The sequence below is a fragment of the Neovison vison genome, chromosome 9 (assembly GCF_020171115.1).
Source record: "Neovison vison isolate M4711 chromosome 9, ASM_NN_V1, whole genome shotgun sequence".
Taxonomy (NCBI): Eukaryota; Metazoa; Chordata; class Mammalia; order Carnivora; family Mustelidae; genus Neogale; species Neogale vison.
In genome coordinates, this window is record NC_058099.1 from 49,439,879 (window position 1) to 49,452,003 (window position 12,125).

The following is a 12,125-nucleotide window of genomic DNA, read 5'->3' on the forward strand; positions in this document are numbered from 1 at the left end:
TTTTATATTAAATTGTTAATTCAACTTAATTTTGATTTAGTTAACTGTTTAAGACAGTTATTTTTAAATTATGAAATAACTGCTTTTTAACAGCTTCAAGTTTATTTACTCTATAGACTGGTAGGCATTTGGCAATGGATTACTATACATTAAAACCTGCTGAAGTACATAACTGAACTGAAGTACATTCAAGATTAACAACATTTGCCTTAATGCCACCATATTACATATAATGTTGATAACATCTTAGAAAACAATTTCTAAACAGCTTGCCTCTATAGATCAGTACCACTCAAAGCACCAGTCTGCAAACTGTTACTGGTCCTGGAAATGATTGGATATAACTGGAGAGCAAGCCATTCAGGAACTCTAAAGGCAACACTGCTCCCACCCCCAAGTATGTGATGAGAGGGCCCCTCTCTTTGGACAGGGTACAGACATGTTCATGTCTACACTGCTCACATGCTAAGGTGCACATTTCACAAGCTGTAAACTTATATACATCTGCTACTGATTGGAAATAAAAAGAAACTGGTCCTTTAACACATGAATGTTTGAAGACCACTATTATAGATTATTTCACTTTTTCCCGTGCTCACTTCGGCAGCACATATACTAAAATTTCACTTTTTCCCTCCAACCGCATATCATTTCATATTTATTAGCTGCTCTGACTTAAAAACATGCCCATAACACAATTCCGGGTTTTACGTTACTAAAATCGGCTACATAAAAGCCACGCACAGACCAAAGATGATAATGTCATAAATCAAAGACTATATTTCTTCCAATTCTGTACACCCAAATAAAAGGTAAAATATAAGAAAATCAAAGACTTTATGAACACATATTGTTCCACCTCAAACTCAAAGGGCCACAGAATCCACTATGCAATGACTAGAGTGAAGATATGCAGAGCTTCCCTCAAACACATTTGGTTTGGATTACCTGTACGAGGATTCTTGGTCTTTGTGGTGAGGGAAAAGGGATGTTTTGCATGAAGTGTGAAATGTGCCTAGAAAAAAAAATTAAAATACAGATCATAATTACTTTTCTAAAATGCTTCACAGATTTTAACAAATATTATAAATCATTTTATTTATTTATTTATTTATTTATTTATTTATTTATTTATATCATTCCAGATCTGGCAAAACCACTTACCTAAAGTTTATTTTAAATTTATCTAGCATAGATAAATGTATTCATCCCACTAAACTTCTGAAATGCACAATTTATTTCCTGATTAAGTCTTTATTAACATACCCTAATACTGCCAGAAAAATAAAAATAAGACAAATATAGTTTTCATGAAAGAAGCTAATTTTTATTGTCTGGTTATGAGTGCTGGTATGGGGAGCAACTAACTATAATACAATAAATTAAAACTAATACTGAATTTAGTTCCAATAATTAGGGGTGCCTGAGTGGTCCAGTTATTAAGCATCTGCCTTCAGCTCAGGTCCATGATCCGAGGGTTCTGGAATCGACCCTGCTTCAGGCTCCCTGCTCAGTGGGAAGCCTGCTTCTCCCTCTTCCTCTCCCTGGTTTGTGTTCCCACTCTCACTGCCTCTCTCTCTGTTAAATAAAAAACTATAATCCAAATAATTAATTAAATATTAATTCAGTCAATAGTTATTTTCTCATAACTTTGAGGAGACCACTTACCCTATTTCTCCACCTACAAAGAAAGCTTAAGTTTCTCCAAAGTTTTTAGCTCTCAAGAGCCACTAACATGCAAAATATTATTTCATCTGAGAAAAAAATATTGATCACATATACTGATTTTATTTCCTCAAACTATTCATAGAACCTTAATTTTTCAAAAGATTGCTAATTTGTCCCTAACATTAAGTTTTACTTCAAACAATTTTAAGCTAATTTGAAAGCTCAAAGTTAAATCTAGAACTATGAACTACTAATATGGCATCCCAAAAGCACAACATGAAAGTCAAATAACTGCCTCTCCCTTTCCACTAACTAGTATGCTTTGCTGACATTCTTTCTCCTATAATATGAAATTTCTGAAACTGTATGAAAAATCTGTTTATGCATACTATATTTCCATAAAGCTCTTGACACCTCGTTTGTCTGGAGGATAAATAAATCATTAATTATAATAAACAAAATCAGTGAAGTCAGAAAACATGGGTTTTTTTTAAAGTAAGCTCTGCACCAAAAATGGGGGCTTAAACCCATGACCCCAAGATCAAAAGTCAGATGCTCCACCAACTAAGCCAGAGGATCATGGGGGAATAGAGGGAAAAATAAAACAAGAGGAAATCAGAGAAGGAAACAAATCAAAAGAGACTCTTAATCACAACTGAGGGCTGAGGGTTGTTGGAGGGGAGGGGATTAGGGGATGGAATCACTAGGGACATTAAGGAGGGCTCGTGAGCACTTGGTATTATAAGACTAATGAATCACTCAACTCTACCTCAGAAACTAACAATACACTTTATGTTAACTGAACTTAAATTTTAAAACAGAAAAAAAAAACCCAAAAAATTAAAGGCAGCAGCTCCACATAAATTTTTCTTGCTTACAGAAGATTTCCATGACAAAGGGAATTACAAACAGAATGGAAGATTAGGATCTCTCAATGCTAAAACTCAAACCTCACTTTTAGCATCAATTAACTCACCCTTATTAATTTCTACCTCAGTTTAGAGATGCTTTATAGTTAGAACCAGGAATGTCTACTTGCATGATTCAGGTGTTTATGTGTGTTAATAGCTATGTTTCTCTTGGTTATCAAGAGAATGAACAGGAAGGACACATACACTGTATAACAAGTTCCTTCTTCAGCTGAATTTCCAAAAGATTATTATTTGATCATCCTAACTACCACTCCTCAATTTTAAAACCCATGATTCAGGTGAGGAAGGGAACAAGTAAAACAGTAAGATGACTGTGATTCTTCCCTTTAAACTTTTCTGCTTAAAGTCGGGTAAACAATGAAATGTATACATATACAACCCATTTTCCCACCAGACATCTTTCTAATCATTATACCTACTTTTCAATGGGAAGAGGGTGTGGTCCAGACACAGAAAGTTTGTAGATAAACATGAGAAATTTTCTAAAAGCTTCAAAAAAAGGCCAGTGTGAGAGTAAACAAATGCATTTGTTTGAATTGATGGATTTGGAGACCGCTTTTCTCTCCACAGGGGTCAACAAGCCCAGCTGCATAAGCTGTTTCTCCGTCAGAAGTTCCCGAGAATAAGGTTCATAAAACTGGATGGCAGCTCCATAGACCTACAAAGCAACAGAATTCTATCATAAGACTCGAGTTTGTTTTTAAAAATTTGTTTATCTCTCATTACAACAGAACCACTAATTAGAGTAGATATGACAGAGATGATAAGAAAAATCTCAAATGCTGCTGGTGGGAACATAAAATGGCACAGCTGCCATGCAGAACAGTTTGGCAGCTTCTCCAAAATAAAAGAAAAAAAAATAATTACCATATGATCCAGCAATTCCACTAGTAAAAATACATCCAAAAGAACTGAAAGCAGGGACTCAGACACTTGTACAGCAGTCTTCACAGCAGCATTAGTCACAAGAGACAAATGATGAAAACCACCCCAAAGTCCGTCAGATGAAGGATAAACAAAATGTGGTATATACATGTGATGAAATGTTATTCATCCTTACAAGGGACTTAAGTTCTGATAGATACTACAACATGGATAAACCTTGGGGACACTATACTAAGTGAAATAAGCCAGACACAGAAGGACTTATTCCACTTATATGAGCTACCTAAAATAGACAAACTCATATAAAGTAGAAGAGAGAATGCCAGGAACCAGGGGCAGAGGTAGGGGAAGTTCCTGTTTAAGGTAATCAAAAAGTTCTGGAGACAAATAAGGACACCTCTCTTTTATAAATCTTAGAACTACTTAGTCTATCTATCTATATAGATAGATATACACACATATACACGCACGTATATATGCACACACTATATATATATGCACACAAACACGTGTGCTTTTATCACATTAACCCTTTACAAATACAACGCTCCTAGATACAATTATTTCAACAATCTTGAGGTGGTTGTTTGTTTGTTTTTTTAAGATTTTATTTATTAATGACAGAGAGAGACACAGCAAGGGAGGGAACACAAGCAGGGGGAGAGGCAGAGGGAGACAAAGACTTCCCGTGGAGCAGGGAGCCCAATATGGGGCTCCATCCCAGGCTGCCAGGACCATGACCCAAGCTGAAGGCAGGCGCTTAACAACTGAGTCACCTAGGTGCCCCTCTCAAGAGATTTTTAACACTATGACAAAAGCATCTCAGTGAGGCTTTGTTGGTCTCTACCAAAGTAAATTTAGTAATTCTTAAGTGTTTGAAGATCTTAAAATTTTCACGTATAGTTACTGCTTTAAATGAGAGAACTATAAATAACTCTTAGCTAAAGACTTAACTTAGCTGTAAGCAACCAGTTAATATAGTATTGGCCTTCACTCAGTGCGTATTTTACTTATGTTCCTCCAGACATTATGCTGGACACTTAACCTTCATTATCATTAATACGGAGGTTTTAAACTTATACCCTGTAGAATGAGGCCAAGGATGTGTTTTACTTGATCCATAAGAGTCAGCACTGGTTATACTTTTCAATAAACTATTTTATCAAATTTCATAAGAGCTTTTAATTTTTAAATTTCTACTAAATTCATAGATTTAATTTTTATATCTTAAAATCATTTCACCATCTTTCTTAAGTTATTATTTGTCATTATTACTGTTTTATGCATTTTTTTCAATTACTATTATAAATAAAGCATATACATGTCTTTTGGGAAATATATACAGTCTTTTCCCTCGGGATATGCTCAAGAATGTAACTGCCGGGGCACAGAGCTGTTTCTTTTTCTTGCTGGTAATGTGTAAGTTCTTTAATACTGTGGACACAAGACACCTAGTGTGTGTGTGTGCGCGTACACATATATATTGCATTATTTTCTCCCACCCTGTGGCCTTTTTTTTTTTTTTGAAGATTTTTACTTTTATTTGCAGAGAGAAAAGAGAAATATGCAGAGAGAGAAGCAGACTCCCTGCTGAGCAAGGAACCTGATGCGGGGCTCGATTCCAGGACCCTGGGATCACGACCTGGCTGAAGGCAGACACTTAACCGAGTCACCCAGGTGTTCCTGTGGTCTGCTTTTTCATCTTCTTAAAGGTATCTCTCTCTTTTGTTTTTTTTTTAAGAATTTATTTGAGAGAGAGCATGAGAGAGTACATGTACAAGCCAGGAAGGGGCAAAGGGACAAGCAGATTCGCGGACCCTGAGATCACAACCTGAGCTGAAATCAAATGCTTAACTAAGCTACTACCCAGGAAACCCTGGTATCTCTGAATAAACAGATTGTTTTTTATTCCAGTGGGGTTCTACTATTCATCATTTTTCTGTTTTAAGATTTTATTTTTACATATTTGACAGAGAGTGTGCATGCATACACACAAGGGGCGAGGGTGGGGAGAAGCAGGCTCCCTACTGAGCAGGGAGCCCAATGCAGGGCTCCAACCCAGGACCCTGGGATCACGACCCAAGCCAAAGACAGCCACCCAAACCAACTAAGCCACCTAGCTGCCCCTCATCTTTTCTTCTAAGTCTAGTATTTTTTTTAATCCCAATATAGTTTACACATAGCGTTACATTAGTTTCAAGTGTATAATACGGTAATTGAGCAGTTCCATGTATCACTCAGTTGCTTATCAAGATAAAAGTATACTCTTCAGTTCCTTTACCTATTTCAACAATCCTCCCTCCTACCTCCCCTTTGGTAACCATCAGCTTGTTCTCTATAGGTAAGAATCTAGTTTTTTGGCTTGTCTCTTTTTTCCCCTTTGTTCATTTACTTGTTTTGTTTCTTAAATTCCAAATATGAGTGAAATCATATGGTATTTGTCTTTCTCTTAGTTTCATTTAGCATTATGCCACAATGTTGCAAATGGCAGGACTTCATTCTTTTCTGGCTGAAAAATATTCCATTGTATATACATACCACTTCTTCTTTATCCATCAATAGACACTTGGACTGCTTCAATAATTTAAATACTGTTGCAATAAACACAGGGATGCACAGATCTCTTGTATTTTTGATTTTCTAAGAAACCTCCATACTATCTTCCACACTGACTGTACCAGTTTGCATTCCCACCAACAGTGGACAAGGATTCCCTTTTTTCCACTTGCTCACCAACACCTGTTGTTTCTTGGGTTGATTTTACCGCTTCTGACAGGTATGAGGTGATTATTTTATTGTGGTTTTGATTTGCATTTCCCTGATGATGAGTGACACTGAAAATCTTTCTTTATGTGCCTGTTGGCCATCTGTATGTCTTCTTTGGAGAAATGTCTTTTCATGTCTTCTGCCTATTTTTAAATTGGTTTATTATAGGGGTTTTTGCTGTTGAGTTGTATAGGTTCTTTGTATATTTTGGATACTAACCCTTTATCAGATATTTCACTTGCGAATTATCTTCACACATTCAGTAGGCTGTCTCTTAGCTCTGTTGGCTGTTTCCTTTGCTGCACTGAAGATTTTCACTTTGATGTAATTCCAATAGCTTATTTTTGCTTTTGTTTCCCTTACCTCAAGAGACATATCTAGAAAGATGCTGCCATGATCTCTTCTAGGATTTTTACAGTTTCAGGTCTCAGATTTAGATCCTTAATCGATTTTCAGTTTATTTTTGTGTATGGTTAATAATCTAGTTTCATTCTTTTGCATGTACTTGTCCTGTTTTCCCTACGTCATTTGTTGAAAAGGCTTTTTCCCATTGCATATTCTTGCCTCTTTTGTTGAAAACTAATTGACACAGAATTGAGGGTTTTATTTTTGGACTTTCTATTCTGTTCCATTGTTTTATATGTCTACTTTTGTGTCAGTACCTTACTGTTTTGATTACTACAGCTTTTTATTATAACATGAAATCTGAAATTGTGATGTCTTCACCTTTGTTTTTCCTTTTCAAGACTCTTTTGGCTATTCAGGGTCTTTTGTGGTTCCATCCAAAATTGAGGTTTGTTTGTTCTAGCTCTCTGAAACATGCCGTTGGTATTCTGATAGGAGCTACATTAAATCTGTAGGTCATTTTGGGTAGTAAGGATATTTTAACAGTATTTTGTTCTTCTAATCCATAAGCATAGGCTATCTTTCCAATTCTTTGCATCATCTTCAATTCCTTTCATCAACGCTTATACATTTCAGAGTATAAATCTTTTACCACCAATCATGCTTATTCCTAAGAAATTTTATTATTTTTGGTGCAGGTGCAAACGGGACTGCCTTTTTAAATTTCTCTTTCTGCTGCTTCATTATTAGTGTATAGAAATGCAACAGATTTCTGCACAATGATTTTATATCCTTCAACTTTACTGAATTCTATCATCAGTTCTAGCAATTTTTTGGTGGACTCTTTAGGGTATGGTATATAGAGTATCATGTCATCTGCAGATAATAAACGTCTTTTACTTCAGGGTGCCTGTGTGGTTCAGTGGATTAAAGCCTCTGCCTTCAGCTCAGGTCATGATCCCGGGGTCCTGGGATCAAGCCCCACATAGGGCTTTCTGCTCCACAGGGAGCCCATTTCCTCCTCTCTCTTTCTGCCTGCCTCTCTGCCTACTTGTGATCTGTCAAATAAATAAATAAAATCTTTAAAAAAAAAAAAAAAGTCTTTCCTTCTTCCTTGCTGATCCCTTTCCTTTCTTTTTGTTGCACAAGTGCTGTAGCTAGGACTTCCAATACTATGTTAAATAAGTGGTGAGACTGGACATCCTTGCTTGTAACCGACAGGGGAAAAGCTCTCAGTTTCCCCCCCCATTTAGGATGATATTCACCATGGGTTTTTCATATATGGCCTTTATTATGCTAAGGTATGTTCCCTCTAAAGCTACTTTGGTTCAGAGTTTTTATCATGGATGGATGGTTGTACTTTGTTCCTACTGAAATAAGCATATGGTCTTTATCCTTGCTCTTACCGATGTGATTTATTGCGTTGATTGACTTGCAAATATTGAACCACCTTTGCATCCCCAGACTAAATCCCACCTGATTGTGATAAATGACTTTTTAAATGTATTCTTAGATTCAGTTTGTTAATATTTTGTTGAGGATTTCTGCATCTATATTCATCAGAGATACTGGCCTATAGTTCTCTTTTTTTATATTGTCTATCTGGTTTTGGTGCTGGCCTCATAGAATGAATTTGGAAGTTTTACTTCCTCTTTTACTTTTTGGAAAACTTTGAGAAGAATAGATATTAATTCTTTAAATGTTTGGCAGAATGAATGTGTGAAACCATTCATTGGTCCTAGACTTTTGTTTGTTGGGAGTTTTTTGATTACTGATTCAGTATCATTGCTAGTAACTGGTCTGTTCAAATTTTCTCTTTCTTCCTGATTCAGTTTTGGGAGGTTCTATGCTTCCAGGAGTTTATCTAGGTTTTTATAGATTGGTAAGTCTGTCGGCATATAATTTCATAACATTCCCTTACACACTTAAAATTCTTTGTATTTCTACGGTGTAATCTGTTTTTTCTTTAATCTGTAATTGTTTGAGTTTTTTTTTTTTTTTGATCAATGAATCCAGCTAAAGTTTTATCAATTTTGTTCATCTTTTCAAAGGATCAGCTTCTGGTTTCATTGATATATACTACTGGTTTTTTTTTTTAATTCTTAAATCATTTATTTCTGCTCTAATATTCATTATTTCCTTCCTTTTGCTGGTTTTGAATTTTGTTTTTTCTTCTTTCTCTAGCTCCTTTAGGTATGAGGTTAGGTTGCTTGAGATTTTTCTTGCTTTTTTTTTTTTTTTTTTAAGATTTTATTTATTTATGAGAGAGGGAGAGCAAGCGAACACAGGCAGACAAAATGGCAGGCACAGGCAGAGGAAGAAGAAGCAGCAGGCTCCCTACCGAGCAAGGAGTCAGTTGTGGGACTCGATCCCAGGACGCGGGGATCATGACCTGAGCCGAAGGCAGCTGCTTAACCAACTGAGCCACCCAGGCGTCCCAGACTTTTCTTGCTTCTTGAAGCAGGTCTGTATTGCTATTAAACTTCCCTCTTTGAACCAATTCTGCTGCATCCCAAAGATTTTGTACTATTGCGTTTTCATTTTGATTTGTCTCCATGTATTTTCTGACTTTTTCTTTGATTACTTGGTTGACCCATTCATTGTTTAGCATCATGTTATTTGACCTCCACGTATTTGTGCTCTTTCCAGGCTTTTTTTCCTGTGGTTGATTTCTAGTTTCACTGTGTTGTGGTCAGAAAAGATGCTTGGCATGACTTCAATCTTTTTGACTTTGTTGAGACTTGTTTTGTAGCCTAATGTGTGATCTATTCTAGAGAATATTCCATGTGTACTTGAAAAGAATGTGTATTCTACTGTTTTAAGATGAACTGTTCTTAATCTATTAAATCCATCTGGTTCATGTTTCTTTCAAAGCCATTGTTTTCCTTGTTTTTTTTTTCTGTTTGGATGATCTGACCATTGTTATTGTATTATTATCAATGAGTTCCTTTATACTTGTCATTAACTGTTTTACCTGTGTTGCACCTGTGCTGGGTGCCTAAATATTTACAATTGTTCTAACTTCTTGTTTGACTGTCCACTTTAAGAGTGTCCTTCTTTGGGACACCTGGGTGGCTTAGTTGGGTAAGCATCTGACTCTTGATGTCAGCCCAGGTCACGATCTCAGGGTTTAAGATAGGGATCTGCACTGGGCGCGGAGCCTGCTTAAGATTCTACCTCTCCCTCTTAAAAAATAAAAACAAAAAACAAAAAAAACAAAAAACAATGCGTGTGTGTGTGTGTGTGTGTGTGTGTTGCCTTCCTTGTCTCATTACAGTCTTTCCTTTTTATCAGGGTACCTGGGTGGTTCAATCATTAAGCATCTTCTTTCAGCTCGGGTCATGATCCCAGTGCCCTGAAGTTGAGCCCTACGTAATGCTCCCTGCTCTGGGGGGAGCCTGCTTTTCCCTCACCCGCTTCCCCTGCTTGTGCTCCCTCTATCAAATAAATAAATAAAATCTTTAAAAAACGTCTGTTTTATCCAACATAAGTACTGCTACCCCTGATTCTTTTTGACATTTGCATACGAAATGCTTCTCCACCCCTTCATTTTCAATCTGCAGGTATCTTTAGTTCTGAAATGAGTCTTGTTTTTTTTTATCCATTCTGTCATACCTTTTCCCTTTGACTGGAGCATTTAATCCACTTACATTCAAAGTAATCATTGATAGGTATGTATTTATTGCCATTTTGTTACTTGTTTTGTGGTTGTTTTTATAGGTCTTCCCTGTTCCTTTCTTACCTTGCTCTCTTCTCTTACAGTAGGTTTGCTTTCTTTAGTAATATACTTGGGATTCCTTTCTCTTTATGTTTTGCATATCTACTACTGGATTATGATTTGTGGTTACCATTAGGTTTGTATATAAGACCTTGTGCATATAGCAATCTATATTAAGTTAATGGTTGGTTAAGTTTAAACCCATTCTTTACTCCTCTTCTTCCCATGTTTTAGAAAGATGGTGTCATACTTTACATCCTTTTATTTTATGAGTCCCTTGCCTGATTTTCACAGATGTTTCACTTATGTTTACTGTTTTTATGCTTCCTACTTTTTTTACTTTTATTTATGCCTTTCCTTCCCACTCAAAGAGTCCCATTTAACATTTCTTATAGGACTGGTTTAGTGTTCATGAATTCCTTTAACTTTTATTTGTCTAAGAAACTCTTTATCTCTCTTTCTATTCTGAATGATAACCTTGCTAGATAGAGTATTCTCGTCTGCAGATTTTTCCCAATCAGCACTTTGAATACATCATGCCACTTCCTTCTGGCCTGCAAAGTTTCTGCTAAAAAAAATCTGCTGATAGCCTATGCAGTTTCCCTTGTCTGTAACTGTCTTTTCTCTTGCTACTTTAAAAATTCTCTTTATCACTACTTTTTGCAATTTTAATTATTAAGTGTCTTAGTGGGGACCTCCTTGGGATGATTTCATTGGGACTTCTCAATGACTCTTAAATCTGGATTTCTGTTCCCTTCCCCAGATTTGGGAAGTTTTCTGCTTTTATTTCTTCAAATAAATTTTCTGCTCCCTTTTCTCTCTTCTCCTGAGATCCCTATAATGAGAAACATATTATGCTTTTAGAGTCATTGAATTCCCTAAGCCTACTCTCATTTTGCATAATTTTTTTCTCTCACCTGCTCAGCTTGATTACTTTCTATTAGTCTGTCCTCCAGGTCACTGTTACATTCTTCTGCTTCCTCTTGTCTGCTATTTATTTCAAATAGCATATTTTTTTCTTAAAGATTTATTTGACAGAAAGAGACACAGCGAGAGAGGGAAGACAAGCAGGGGGAGTGGGTGAGGGAGAAGCAGGCTTCCCACTGAGCAGCAAGCCCAATGTGGAGCTCAATCCCAGGACCCTGGGACAAGGACCTCAGCCAAAGGCAGATGCTTAACAATTGAGCCACCCAGGAGCCCCTCATTATCTAGTGTATTTTTAATTTCAATTATTGTGTTATTTATCTCCAAGTGGTTCTTTTTTATCTTTTTTAACAGTCTCACTGATGTCCCTCCACTCTTTTCTCAAGTTCAGTAAGTATCTTTATGATCACTAGTTTAAATTCTCTATCAGGCATATTACTCATCTCAGTTTCACTTACATTTCTTGCTTTGGTTTTGTCCTGTCCTTTCATTTGGGGCATATTCCTATCTCCTCATTTTGTCTAACTCTGTGTCTGTTTCTGTGAGTTAGGAAAGCCACCTAAGTCTCCTGCTCTTGAAAGTAGTGGGATGGCACACACAGTACCTATTAGTTTTGTGCTGGGCCTCTTCCACAGAGAATGTGCCAGGGCTGCCAAGACCAGAACCAGTTAGAGCTGACCTGCAAAGAGCATAACAAGGTGCATGCATCCTCCACAGGAGGTGACCAGCCATCACCACCAGGACGGAAGCCGCACAGAGTGCAGAGTCCTGAGACTTGGTCTTGGCAAGCTTTGCGCCGGTCTTCTGGGGAAGAGGACTCAAAGCGCTAGGGCTGAGGCAGGCCTGGCTGGAGAAGCGGGATGCCGTTAATCAACTTACATAGTGCA

The 12,125-nt window shown here is 36.9% G+C and overlaps 1 protein-coding gene across 3 annotated transcripts in view; it reads right to left on the reverse strand.

Moving 5' to 3' along the window:
- Nucleotides 1-12,125, reverse strand: part of DENND4C (DENN domain containing 4C) — a 137,868-nt gene that overhangs the window by 73,439 nt on the left and 52,304 nt on the right. For all 3 annotated transcript variants that reach the window (XM_044265601.1, XM_044265600.1, XM_044265599.1), the window contains exons 6-7: nt 3,020-3,258; nt 949-1,015 (exon numbers count right to left, since the gene is read on the reverse strand). In XM_044265601.1, coding sequence (XP_044121536.1) covers nt 949-1,015; nt 3,020-3,258 — 306 coding nt within the window. The remainder of the gene's footprint in view (nt 1-948; nt 1,016-3,019; nt 3,259-12,125) is intronic.